The sequence below is a fragment of the Typopeltis vanoorti genome, chromosome 18 (assembly GCF_054136105.1).
Source record: "Typopeltis vanoorti isolate ZY-2024b chromosome 18, IOZ_Tvanoo_1.0, whole genome shotgun sequence".
NCBI classification, from domain to species: Eukaryota; Metazoa; Arthropoda; class Arachnida; order Uropygi; family Thelyphonidae; genus Typopeltis; species Typopeltis vanoorti.
In genome coordinates this window covers 29,494,394-29,509,305 of record NC_143566.1, presented here as the reverse complement: position 1 = coordinate 29,509,305, position 14,912 = coordinate 29,494,394, and the positions used below count along the sequence as shown (strand labels likewise).

General features: G+C 36.4%; 1 protein-coding gene across 9 annotated transcripts in view; it reads left to right on the top strand.

Moving 5' to 3' along the window:
• LOC150096579 (peptide deformylase, mitochondrial-like) overlaps window positions 1-10,392 on the top strand; it is an 85,445-nt gene extending 75,053 nt beyond the window's left edge. For all 9 annotated transcript variants that reach the window (XM_090408288.1, XM_090408287.1, XM_090408285.1 and 6 more), the window contains exon 5: window positions 5,779-10,392. In XM_090408288.1, coding sequence (XP_090264414.1) covers window positions 5,779-5,966 — 188 coding nt within the window. In that variant the 3' untranslated portion in view covers window positions 5,967-10,392. The remainder of the gene's footprint in view (window positions 1-5,778) is intronic.
• The last annotated feature ends 4,520 nt before the right edge of the window (window positions 10,393-14,912 follow it).

Below are 14,912 nucleotides of genomic sequence, written 5' to 3'. Positions count from 1 at the left end.
ATAATGTAAAAATATGTACATTTTTGTCTATTCTTTATCATCATCATCATCATCAAATTCCTGCCATGTACCCTCAAGGGGTGTACAGGATATGCCAGTACTACATGAAAAACTTACATCATTACTAACTTCCTATCTACAATTTTCCTCCAAATCAGTCTGTTACTTGTCAAGACTCCAACATTATCAGACCTTATATTTCTATCGTCTAATGCACTTTGTACCGTATCAATCCACCTATATCTTGGTCTTCCTCTGGGTCGTTTTCCTGCCAACCTGGCAGAGAACACTTGTTTTGCTAATCTTTCTTCGCCCATTCTATTTAAGTGACCATACCACCTGAGATTAGCTCTGCTAACGCATTCCTGGATGCTGACAATGTCAAGTTCTTTCCTAATATCCTCATTTTTAATATGATATTGCCATTGATGCCATCTGTTCACGCCTCTAATCTTTCTCAGGACTCTCATATCTGCGGTCTCTAGTCTTTGGTCAAGTGTTTTACTTCTGACCCAGCTCTCAGATCCATAAGTTAAAACTGGTTTGAACACTGTCTTGTATACAGCTAATTTAGTGTTCCGACTAATTTCTCTCTTATTCCATATGAATTTATTTCAATTGACTTCCCACCATACCAGCTTTGCTGATTCTGTTGTCTATTTCTATATTTAATTTACCATCTTCAGTAAAAATCGTGCCTAAGTAACTGAAATGTTTTACATGTTCCACAGGTTCTAAATTCACAACACAGTTGACATTTTCAATGATTCTGCCTATTTTCATTGTCTTTGTCTTTTTATTGCTGACCTTCATACCATATCTATTACAACAGCTATTCAATTTAGTCAGAGAATCTTGCAGACTTGTAGCGGATTTTAGAAGTATTACATCATCCGCATAAAGCAAAAAGCTGACATTAACATCTCCAATTTTGATATCAGGTTTAATACCACTTTCCTTCATAATGTGATCCATATAGATAATGAATAACAGATGGGATAATGTACATCCTTGTCTAACACCAGATTTAACATTAAACCATCTTCCTGTACTTCCTACAATTCTAACTGCTGACCTACAACTCAAATACAGCCTAAGTATTGCTTGACACCATATAACTGCAACGTATTCAATAGCTTCTCTCTTGGCACCTTGTTATATGCCTTTTCCAAATCGACAAAACTTAAATACAGATCTTTGTTATATTCCCATGCTTTCTCAACTATTTGTCGTAAAGTGAAGATCTGATCCTGACAGCCTCTATTTGGCCTGAATCCAGCTTGTTCTTCACCAAGCTTTTCTTCCACAATTCTTCTCAACCGTTTCTCAAGTATACTTGCATAGATCTTGCCAGGAACAGTCAGGGAAATACCTCTAATTCTCGCATTCAGTTTTATTTCCCTTTTTATATATGGGTACTATGAGAGCTCCCAATCATTGGGATTTCGTCCCTCAGTCCAGGCTTTCTGAACTATGCAGTGCAGCCACTGTAAGACTTTTATACCACCATACTTCAGCATTTCTGGTCGAATATCATCTACTCCTGCTGCCTTTCCACATTTCAAGCCTTTGATGGCTTTTTCTACTTCAAGTATGGATAGGTATTCCTGACTGCATGCCTGGTCAGTGTTTTTTTATCACTGTGCTGTCATCACTGCTTGTTTCATTTAGCAGTTTTTCAAAGTAATTACCCCATACTTCAAGGATATCTTTTTTTTTTCTCCTGTTTTCATGTCACCTTTATCATCTCTAACTCCCTTTACAGCACTCTTTCCTCCATTCCTAAGCTTCTTCAACAACCTCCAGAATATTTTGCCACCTTTTTGATATTTATTTTCTATATTCTTGCCAAAGTCCTCCCATGACTTTTGTTTAGCTAGTTTTACACACTGTTTAGCTTTCTTACATTTGTCTCTGTATTCTGTAAGAGTAAAAGCTGACTTATTTGCCAGGAACTTTTGATATGCTTTCTTCTTTTCCTTCACTGCCTCTTTAACTTCCTGTGTCCACCAGGGAGTTCTGATTTTTTTATCCTTGCACACAACCTCACCACATGCCTCTCTGGCAGAATCAATCAATGTTTTCTTCAGAGTTTGCCACTGAATCTCCAAGGTTTGATTCCTGTTCTCAAACTCTTTCATTTTCTTTTCAATAATCTTTCTGTATTTTAGTCTACAGTTCACATCTGAGAGCTGCTCAACTTTTATTCGCTTTAAAACTTTCTTACATGTTATTCTTTTCAATATGAAATTCAATTTTATCCTGCTCAAGACTAAATAGCGATCGCTTCCAATTTCAAATCCTCTGTACACTCTGGTGTCCTGCACCAGGGAGAAAACATCACTATCAACAATAACATAGTCAATGAGACTTTTCTTATTCCTAGCCTCTTCTCTCCATGTGAATTTGTGCACATTTTTATGTTGGAACATGGTGTTAGTAATAACCAGGTCCATGTCCTGAGCAGAAATCCAACAGATATTTGCCATTATTATTAGCTTTGCTCTTTTCTCCAAATTTTCCCAAAATATTTTTATATGTCTCACAATCATTTCCTACTCCGCTATTTAGATCCCCAACAAGGACCAACTTTTCCTTTTTCATTGTGTCAGTTGCTTTTTCTAAAGCGTCAAAAAATTCCTCCACTTCTACCTTAATAGAACCTTCTGTGGGACCATAGGCACAAATAAGTCTCATTGTCCAGTTCCCCATTCTCATATTTGCCCACATTACTCTACTTGAGACTGACTGCCATTCAAGAAGATTAGCCTCATATTTTGTGTTGAATACTATGGCTACTCCTTCTTTGTCATTGCCTGAATATAACATTTTGTATTTATTGCTCAGAAAGATCTCACCAGTTTTGGTCTTTTTTGTTTCAGTCACCCCTATTATGTCGATCTGGTACTTATCTAATTCCTCAGCTAGCTCCATTTCTTTGCCATTCAGGCTTCTTACGTTGATAGTACCGATCTTTAACTCTGGTGATGTTGAGTTGGGGTTTGTTTTCAGATTTGTTCCAGTAACTGACTTTTCGCTGTTCGCCCTGGTTCCCTGGCGAAAACAACGGGGGCCTTGTTTAACCGGGCGACACCCCAGCCAACATGAAATTTTGTCATGTTGTACCATCATTTTTTATTTTGGTTTAACCAATAAGAATACAATTTGGTCGGCTAAATCCCAAATTGCCAGCCCATCCTGGTTCGTTGAGTATCAAAGTAGATACCCAACAGGGTGCACCACGAGAAGGTGAGGATTGGACATTAGGTCAGAAGCCCTGGTCGGTTCTCTGCATTCCTTTAAAGGCTATGTGGAGATCTCCTCTCGTCTATTCTTTATTATCTTTCTATTAATTCCTATTAAATCTTCGTCTGCTTCACCTTTGTAAAATATTTACTTTCTTTATTTTTTCTTTTATCTATTCTGTTATCTGTCAATCTACTTCCTTACTTAAATTTATTCTTGCCACTCCTTTTTCTGACAGTTAGGCAGACTTCATGTAATAAGTTTATCTAACGTAACAGTCCCTGAGCAATCACACAATATCAATTAAGAAATTTATTTGATCTTGTAGGGGTGGAGGTTAACCGAGTATAATATTATATATAGATAAAGAACAAAGTGTTAGTTCAGGAGTGCATCTCATGAGCACAGTTGTTGGGATACCATAAAAAGCAGAAACCATGTTTTTATCCAGGTTATTCAAGATTCTTCTGCTGTCTTTCTAATAGATGACCACAGGAGGAATGCAATACAGTGTTCAGGTAAAGGAGGTAATATTCCTTGGTTGGTAATAGTTGGATGATAAGAATAATTACAAGAGGTCAGCTCTCAGTGATGTTGCAGTACTACTATCTGGGTAAGATGGAAGTTGAAACCAACAACTTTTTGTGCAGGATCAGAAATACTGCCACTGGCACAGATGGCACGTTTTCTACATTTAGACCTTTTCAAGGTCACACACTTAGCTCTGTTAATGATGGTTTTGCAAGTGTTGCAAACATCAGCATAGACTGGGAATGAAGCTGGAATTTTTGTCTTAAGCCACTTATGATAAGTTGGTTTTAACTCTCAGCCACCTAAGCACCCTTTTTGGGAAAATTTGTTTGAACCATTGCTTGGATGTTGGGTGTGATATTTCAACAGAGTTGGAAAATGAAGGCGTGCATTCCAACATGGATAATTTCTGTAACAAGATTATAGGAATATGGATGTGGAGAATGGAAACAGTAGCTGACCATAGAAAGGAGAAGAGAAGTCTTTGAGGTCTTCCTACTTGGCATTGTTTTAGTGCCACTGGATATGAAGTTGTGAATCACTATGAAAGAGCATTCTACTAGAGCTGAAACCTGGATAAGATGTGATCTGAATTACCAGGAGGAGCTGTCACCTCAATAGTGAATCTGGAAAGAGAACTGGTTAAAAAAGGTCCATAGTGTTGGGTAAGTAAGATTGTCAGGAATTCTGGTTGGGAGAGAAAAAGTTGAGTATAGGTCATTGCTTACAGCAAATCTTTGCTTCTCTTCTAACTTGGTTAATAAATTGGGAAAAGAGAGCTAGTTAGTTTTTTACATTGAAGTCACTAAGGAAGTTGACTTTACTGTTAGGATAGTCAAATTCCATGGAAATCATGCTGAAAGAATAAGAAATCAGATAGCAGATGAATAAAACAAAGATGCACAGAAATCTAAATCTTAAGGTCAAAAGGAAACGATTCAAGATTAGACTTCCTCTGATGGAAAAATACAGGATTGCACAAATATTATTACCCTTGTGGTAGAACAAATTATGCAGATACTTTGGGCACTTGATGGTTTATTGTTGTGCATCATTTAGGTTAGCATTTATACCATGAATTCTGGAGTGAATGTGGAAGAAATATTTTTGTAAAGTTTGCAAGTTTTTTGAGGGATGTTTGTTTTTTTTTTAATTTAATTTCACTGATGCTATATTTATTTGTTTGCTGTCATGTTTGTATTTCAGAAGCAAATATAAAAAATGAGTATGGAAACCTTCTGTGAGAGAAGACAGAGATCCAGTTTCTATACTAGCCGCCTCTACAATGCCCCTTGCATACCACTGCATTATCTCTCCAGACAAACAATCTGGCGGGCAGCATAGTGTTAGTGCATAATCTCATGCCATAGTGAGATTATGCATCAGCTGGTCAGGAATATCCCTAAAAGTATTTCCATCAGGTTTGGTACCATAACACCATCTGGCAACTAGCCTGTGAAATTACTGCTGCATTCTCAAGGACTGGGGAGGTTCTAGATCTTCACAGTATATTTAGCATTCCTTTGAAGGCTATGACTCGCACTTCAAGTTGAGAGGCTGGAACAGAATCGAAACCCCTGCTCTGGGGACAAAACGTGGCACCGGTCACATCAAATGTCCCAATAAGCAAGTTTGGTGTTTCACCATGTAGTGAGAGTGATCTACCACCTGATGTGTAGTCAGCATTTCCTCAAACCGGGAAGATATTCTTTTACAATGGACTTGTTCATTAGTATCACCAAAACAGCTTTGGTGGAAGTGGGCCACACTTTAAGAAGGCATGTCATTCCTGACCAAGGGAGGCTTTTTTTTTGTGTGTGTGTGTGTGTTTTACACCACCAGCTCATAGTAGCCCATTGATATGTGCATATTTAACTTAGAATTAAGGTGTGTTTGCTACTCAGAAAAGTTATACACACATTAATTTGTCAATAATGTTCTGTCACATTTTGAACTATATCAATACTAATTCAATGTAAAATCTCTAATTTTTATTTTTAGCTCTTAATGAGAAAGGAGATATAGTGACATGGCAGGTTAAAGGATGGCCAGCACGAATAATTCAGCATGAAATGGATCACCTGGATGGCAGAATATATACTGATATAATGGATGCCGAAACATTTCAGTTGGAGTTATGGCAGGAAGAGAACACGAGAATAACATTTCCTTGGTTCAGAAACAGATGATTTCTTAGTGCAATTACGAATGCAGAATTAAGTTTGTGTTTTGTGCTGGTACTGGGAAGTAACTTAAAAATGCATTATATGTGCAAGGTGGAATCTGTGTAACATCTAAATAAAATTAGGTATCCCTGTATTCATGTTTAAAAAATATATATATATATTAAATGGCCAAAATCAAAGGGGAGGGGGGAAGAAGAAAAAAAACAAATGAGCACTTAAGGTACTTTTCAGTTTCCCAATATTTACTAATCATTATTTTACAGAATATGTTACTCTTTCATTTATAATTGGATTAAAATTAAAAATCAAGAAATCTTGGCTTTTATCTTACTTAAACATAATTTACAGTGTTTGTTCATAAGTTTATATTAATAAAGATGTAGAAGAAAAAATATTTAAATTCTACGTAGAATATAACAAAAAGAATTTTAGTCAGACAATAAAATAATTAAAAGGGAAGAAAAAGATTTGGATTTTGTACCGCAGTTTAATTAAATTCCTTAATTATTAGAATCCAGATGGCAGTAGGGAGCTAGCCAAATTATTTAATGCAGAATTCCAAGCTTAATCATGACTTATTATTCTTAAGTTAAGAAATAACAAAACAGTGACTTAACTTTGAGTTGTCTACTTAAATCACTGATTTTATTTATTTGGCATAGAGTGGATAACAGTTACCTAGTTTTATTATCTGGAAGGTGTTGATTCTCTTTTAAGCTCTGTCTTATGTTAGCTGTTTTTTTTATTAGATTACAGTGGGAGTTTGGTGATGATTGCAGATGCCAGCCAATAATTAATCTAGGTGTCCAGGCGGAAAAGGTAACACATGGAGACAGTGTGTTTATGGAATGGAGATAAATCCAGTTTCCTGTCTAGCCTTTCCATGAAGAAAGGCCTGCAAAAAAAAAAAAAAAAAAACTCTTCAGATTTCTTATTCACCACTCCCTTGTGCAATTTCTAAGGATGGCTTCTAGTTCTCTACCCCCACACAAACTATTTTCTCTCTCTCTCATATCCATCCAGTAAATACCTCCCAAAGTGCTATTCTAGACATTTCCCCCCCTTCCCTAAGCTGATTCCTGAGTTAGTTAATCTTTTGCACAGGTAAGTAGGGCTTTTCTACTAGTAGAAACTGCAAAATTAAATGTAGAGCATAGATAAATATGTAATGTTTACATTGGGATTAGAGTACAACAGATTAGGAAACGATCTTTTATTTAATACATTGTGGGAATACACTTAACCTTGGCAATGCTTGAGAGGTGGAGACTGGCCACTTCCTAATTTCCAAAAACTTGAGACTAAGAATGCTGCCTACTCTCTTTGAGAAATGAAATGTTACAGGAGGAAAAGAATTTTTGTTTCCATGAGGAAACGTTGCAGGGAGATGAACTGTAGGTTAATGATTTCTGCATATTCAGTTCAAGTATCTGTAATAACATTCATGTACTGATAACCTGCTTGCTTCTGTTGGTTTGAGTAGTTGGGAGGGGGAAGCATTTGGGCAAGTCACATGTTCAACAATAATATCAAAGTGCACTGTGTGAATTTGATGTAAATCTTATTGTGCCTAATTTCTTAATAAAATATGGTAGTGAGGTGTTTTAGATTAATGACATTCTACAGTAGTATTGGAATGCATTGTAGAACTGATTATTTATAATTTTTTTTTGGAGAGCATGATAAGAGTTAAAGTGCAAATAATTATTTTGGAACATTTTAGCTATTTTTAGGCTGGAATAGAAGTTAAAGAATTGCAACTGGCTATACATTTGGGAAACCAACTGCACAGACAGTTAAAGACTAATATTGAGTGACTGTTGAGTTTTAAGTCTAAGCTGAGGAGTTACATTAAAGATGAGGTAATTTAAAATGAAGAGTACCCATTAAAATCTACAAAGCAGAGAGCAATACTGATTAGGTGTGTGTGTGTGTGCCATAGATAATTGGAGCAAGTTAAAATGTTTTAAGCAGCTAATTTCACTTTACTGAACTAGAATTTAGGGTTTTCAGGAAAGGTACACTGGTGTCCAAAAAGCTAAGAATGAACTATGTTTTTACTTGTATACGAAAATATTTTCATGACTACAGCCAAATGTGGACATAAATTTATTGCCAGCATACTAATAAATTATATTATTACACACAGTGTTATACGTTTCATACAAATCAAATTGCAATACATTCTTTGGCAAAAGTTAAATTTCCTAAGGACGTAGTTAAGGAATTAATGTACAGTGTTTACAGAAAGCTATTTGGAAAGATATTTCAGTGTGGTATACGTTCACCCCCCGAACTGCAATGCAGCTCTCATAATGTCATGCCATGCTTAGTACCAAGCGATTCAGGAGTTCTTGAGGCAAACTATCCCACTCCTCCTTCAGAGCAAGGATAATGCCTTGTTTGTTTTGTGGAGGGGAATTTCGAGCAGCAATAAGTCTCCTTATTCCACCCCAAATATGTTCCATGGGGTTGAAATCTGGTGAGTGTGCTGACCAATCGATTCAAGTCTCCAGAAGTATCTCCACTGTGTGTGTACTATGTGGTGTTGCATTATCATCCATAAAAGTGAAATCTTCATCTACAGCACCACAGAACAATCAAACATGATGTTGAAGAACAATGTTGCAATATCATTCACCAGTCATAGTCCCTTTTTCCAGCAGTTATAGCCTCAGTGCATCCATTAAGCATAATGCCTCCTGACATAGTGACTCCAGTACCACCGTATCTGTCCCTTTCAAGAACATTCTTGCAATGATAAGCAGTACCACTTTCATACCAGATCAACTGTCATCTAGAATTGGAGGAAAGACTAAAACAACTCATCTGTAAAGGGTATATTAGCCCACTGGCGTCTTGTCCAATTTTTTATGGATACAACGCCACTGAAAACATGCTCTATAATAAATTGTGGAGAAAGAGATGCAGACTACAGGCCTGCAGGCATATAGACCTACTTGTCACAGATGTCTTGCCATAGTTTGTCGAGATATCTGCATACCTGTGCTTGAATGGAGCTGACCTACCATGGTGCATCGATTATGTTTTGCTGTTATAACCAAAAATCTGTCTTCGTGCTCTGTAGTAGAGCAAGGGCCACCTCTTAGCAAATGTCTGGAACATATTCCATTGGTTTGAAATGCTGCCCAGAGCCTAGATATAATGCTATGTGAGATTCAAACTCTCTGCCAATATTGGTAATTCTGCGGCCTTCTTCAAGCTTTCCAATAATTCTTCTCTACTCGAAATCATCTAGATGAGGTGTTTAAGACGTTACAAGACATCATCTTTATTCCTTCACAAGGAATAAAGAGCTTCCTTTCAACACAATTCGCTTAGCAGTCTTTTATCTGTTGAATACTACTATGTGACCCCTTTGTGTGCGATTCAAAAATTTGAATGTGAATCTGCTTTCTACTCGAAATTGTCAGTTATACAAATTGCCACAAGCTGATTCATCTGAATTTGCAGTTGTAATCTTCAGAAATAGTGTTTGTCCTTAGGTTTTTGACACCATTGTACTTCCAGGTATGTTGGAACTGTATTTCTAACCAGAACAGATCAATTTGTAGAATAAGCAGTAGATGTATAGGAAAAAAAAAAAAAAAAGTAGCATCTGTGGAATGGAACTAAAAACTCAGATCTTTAGATGGCAAGGCACTAGTAAATGATATATATTTGTCAGGAGATGTAGCATATTATGCAAGGTTCTTTCTTCCAGTAAATACAAAGAAAAAAAGGCTAAATATAAGTTTGATTAGTTGTCATTTTTATATTTATAAAAATGACAACTTTCTTTAAAAAATAAGTTACTTGACTAGTGTTATATAAAATGTGGTTATTTTTGCTACTTGTTTTTCATTCTTTACATACTCTTACAAAAGATTAGAACACCATACAAATAAGAATGACAAATATTTATTTTTTTTGTGCAGATTCTATGTAACATAAATGTAGAAAATTTTTTTTTATAGAAGTTGCATCATTATCAATATTTTAATACACTGCTCTTTAGAGATTCCCAGTTTGTTGGCTTGAGCTTGATTTAGTTCAAAGTAGTATGCATGCCCACTTACATCATTTTGATACTGATTGTACATTTCATATGTAAAAGAAGCTTCCAGAAATCTGTAACCAAGCTGCAGAAAAGATGCAGGTTAGTTAAATAGATCACTTACGAAGTCAAATGTATAAGCAATTTTCCTTTCAGATGTATGCTCGTATGTAGAATACCAGTTGGGTCTCTCATAAGAAAGTATTTTCACACTTCTGACAAATTGGTAAAACATGTAGATTTGTCATTGATCAGGTGGTGCAAATTAAACTGAACAGATTAGTTTTTATTCTAGATAATATATTTTTTACTATTAATTTATGTATTTTTTTTTAAATACGCCAAGTTGTAATAAAAAAATGAATAAGTCAACTGTTCAATGAATCTATTTTCGTAAATTTACTTTCTATAAAAAAAAAAAAAAAGTGATTGCATGATTGCCATATTTCCATGTCACTAAGTTTCTGCTTTGATAATACTTGTATCTGTATATATCACACTTGACTGCAATGCCAGTGAGTGTAATATTAGTGCTTCTTCTACATCTAGGTTATGGAGTTAGTGTAGCATTTGTTTTTCTCTGTGAATATTCAAGGAAAGGAATAACACAACTGTAGTCTTAGAGAATTGTTATAGTGAAATAATGCCCAGTGTTGGTTCAAGAATTTCCAGTCAGGTGACACAACCTAAGTAACGAAGCAAATAAAGTCACGTAAAGAAAATATTTCATTTGACAAAAGCTTCAGAAAGTTATCTGTAATTAAAATGGGCTTGTTTTAACTATTGTTATGTGCCACCCAGTTGTTTTCGACTCTTGGAAATCTTGTGAAAAAAAGGCTCTCTATTCCACTCAGCTTTTTGTCCTTTCTATCAGCAAGTGTAAGTTTAAGTTGGTAAGTTCTTTTATGTTGTCCATCCAACTCTTTTGCTGTCTTTCTTTTCTTCTCATTCCCTCAATCTTCCCCAACATTAACTGCCTTTTCCAGTACTTCATCTACCCGCATAATATGTCCAAAGTACATCAACTTCTGTTTAGCGACCATCACCTCCAAAGAGCATTCTGTCTTTATATTCTCTAAAACCTTATTGATCATTCTTGCAGTCCATGCCCATAATTCAATTGATTTAGTTTGCTTTCTGTCATTATTCTTAACAATCCAGCTTTCGCATCCATTCATCATTACTAGAAATACCATTGCTTTGACAATTTTAACTTTCGTGTCCTTACACTTTTTTCATAATTTTTGTCAGGTATAAAATAGCTTTTTTTCCCGTGACTATCCTTCTTTTAATTTCATTTTCACATTTACCATCATTCCTGATTTTGGATCCCAGTAAATCATAACTTTCAGTTATCTCTATTTTATCTCTCTGTATTATAAATTCATTTAAATTTAAATTGCCAGAAGCAATCCCCCCCCCCCGATGTTTAAGCCTGGCTCTGTTACTTTCCCTCTTAACCAATGGAATCAGTGTCATCTGCATATCTTAAATTATTTTTCTGCCACCAATCTTAATTTCAGCTGGGTCTAAATTACCCATTCTCATAATATATTCACCATACATACTAAAATATAGGGTGACACCATTCAAACCCTTCCACACCCCTTTTTCCACTAACACTTTTTCAAAGGACTGTTTTTACTGAAGCTTCTTGGTTGTCATACAGCTCTCTTATCAAGAGAATTAAATGCTTAGGTGTTCCCATTGATCTCATTACAACCTGCAATTTGTTGTGATCCATGTAATCAATAAAATAGATGAATACTTCCTTCTCAAATTCTCTTCTTCTTTCCATAATCCATCTCATGTTTGCTATCTTGTCTCTAGTTCCTCTACCTCTCTTTTAACAATACAAACACAAAATCAAACTAGTGAACAGCACTTCCTCTCTCACTAACCAGGGAAAGCTCAGTGCATGCACCTCAGCAAGTTAGAGGGTTGCATACAGCGATTCCAGCAAAGAGAAGTGAGACTCAAGAAGCTAGAGCCTCTCCCTTTCACATATTCTGCACCTGACATTTTCTGATTATTGCATGTGGTATGATACCCATCAAGGGCATGCCAAATATACTGTAGAAATCCAGAACCCACTCCAATCTTCAAGGGTAGAGTAGTAAAGCAATTCCTCAGGGTGACCAGCAGATAGTATATGGACTGAACCAGATGGTAATGCATTTAGGAAGCTTTCTGATCAGCTGGTGCATAATCATACTACAACTTTCACATGGACATTTTTCCTTTCATTCATTTTCACTCTTCCATGAATATCTATAATTCAGTTCATTTCACTCTGAATACTCTTCATCTCTTGCCTCATATTTGGCAACTCTATTCAAGTCCATATCAGAAATCTGACAACATGAAAATTCATATCCGATATTCTCGTGCAGTTTCACATAATGATTCAAATCAGTTTTGGTAGTATAGCATTTGCAGCAGACCCCATGTTGTAACATGGACCACCAAAGATAATAAACTGATTCATGTACCTTCTCCTGAGCAATATTTTGACCTTATAGTCAGTGCTGCTGATCATGTAAATCATGATTAATTTCCACAGTAAAAGCAGGTGCTCCAGATGTATCCAAATACATCATGAAACCATTACTGTTTTGATGAGAAGGACTGGCAGAAAGTGAAACTGGAGTTCCTTCAAATAAGACTGAGATGGCAGGTTCATTATCCTGTATTATATTTTGAGCATTTTAAGTGGATGTGGATAACTAGCATACACTCTACCAGTAATTGTCCAGACACTAGCAATTTATAATTGACACTGGCAGGCGAACCCTAATATTGAGTGTATCCACCTTTGGCTTTGATTGCCTCCTGCACCCTTTGAGTGAGGCTTTCCATGCAGTGCACATCAGGCGGAATTTGTCTCCATTCCTCCATCAAAGCAGCACCGAATTCAGTGACAGATCGAGGACACTACTCTGGACTTCGATAGCCACTCCAATTTGTCCCACAGGGTTCGATGGGGTTGATGTCAGGACTCTGCACAAGCCAGAGCAGTCACTTAACATCCATCTATTCATACCATTCCAATAACAGCTGCAGTTATGGGGTATTGTCATCTTGATAGTAACATGGGTCTATTCCATAAAAACTCCATAGTGTAGGCAGCACCTGATTATCCAGAATATCAACGTACTGAACTGCCTTCATGGAACCATGGACGACAAATAGTGATCCCACTCCAAATCAACTGAATGCACCCCCAAACCATTACTCCTCCACATTAAACTTTACTATGGGTACAACACACACACGCTGTAGTAACAAGCATTCACCAGGCTGCCATCAGACTGGAAACAGGTGAACCTTAATTGATCTCTCCAGAGCACCGTTTTCCACTGGTTAATTGTCCAGTTCACTTGTTCATTGTTGTGATGTTCAGCTTGTGTTCCATTGCTCTTCTGTGGAAACCTAGTAAGTGGAGTTCTATTCGTACAGTATTAGTGCTCACCACTGTGTTACTGGTGCTCTGGAACTCGTCACTTATGGTCTGTGCTGATTGTAGCTGGTTTTTGTATGTCACCTGTTTTAACATCCTCCTGTCCCTATCAGTCATTTTTGGTGTTTTCCTGTACTAGTAATGCCAGAACATTTCCATTTGTTGATCACAGTGCCAACTGTTGATTTTGGATGCTTCAGTTGATTGGCAATGGCACGTGTTGACATGCCACTAATAACACCCCACAATAACACCTCTCTCAAAGTCACCAAGTTCACATCGTGTTGCCATACCCCTTGTATTCAACTGCTAATACTGCTTCCTACTATCTTTGCACCGGTTTTATGTTATTAACAAACCTGGAATGTTCCATAACCTCAAATAATAAGGGTGTCCAGGCAATTATTGGTAGATAGTGTAGTATAGAATGAGAAACTAATACTTGACTGTCCACACACAGCCCTGATATGAAGAAGTTGAGTTTTAGCTAATCCAACATTAGTAAGAATGGGTGTCTTATATCTGTAATTGGAATGAATGTAACATCTTGATGCAGACTATTAGAAGATACAAATATGCTACTTGTTATTAACAAGTAGCATATTTGTATCTCTGTTTCAGAGTGCCTCTATTTCAGTTACTATATCTTAGTCTTGTTGTGATGCTTCTACCAACACTGAATGAACTCTGCACAGATGGAATTAAGTTCTGGGTGGGATTAAGGTACTCGTATAGATTTGAATGAGGGAGACCTGAATTAGGGGATACTTGGTGCTGATCTTCTTTCTCTTGTGATTAACTTTACCTCCCCACTAATATCTGGTATATGTCCAGTTCAGTCATTCCTGATGACCTTTTTCTTTATGCCTTTACTGTTAAAACTGCTAAGAAATCGACTCAGAGATCTTCCTCTTTTTCTCCTGCTTAACAGTGACAATTCTTCCCAGAGTTTTTTGTGTACCTCAGTAAGAAAGAAGGCAGTACTCAAGTTATGGTCATACTTCTGTAGATTAATAATGAAAGCATCCCAATGTATACCTGCTTTTGGTTTTGTTTGGTTTATAGTTTATTTGGGACAAAAACAGCAAAGGTCATACTGTGCTATACTAAAGGTTACAACTGTACATAAGCAATTAAAGAAAATTGTAAACAATATGCCTGTACAAAAAGTTCCACAAAGTAGCATCTACAGATAAACAGAATTGCTGCAGAAGGCACAGCAACATACGAGGTCAGAGGTTATTACAGTAGTGCAGAAATAGTTAACACTACAAGTTTACAATTACAAGTTAATAAACAAAATGCATGTACAAAACACACCAAGCCAAGGAATGCAGTATCTATACATAGATGAAATTATAACAGTTGCTTTTACAGCAGTACAAAAATAGGCAAAAAGGAATTAGAAGACGGTCCACTTGAAGGACGTCCA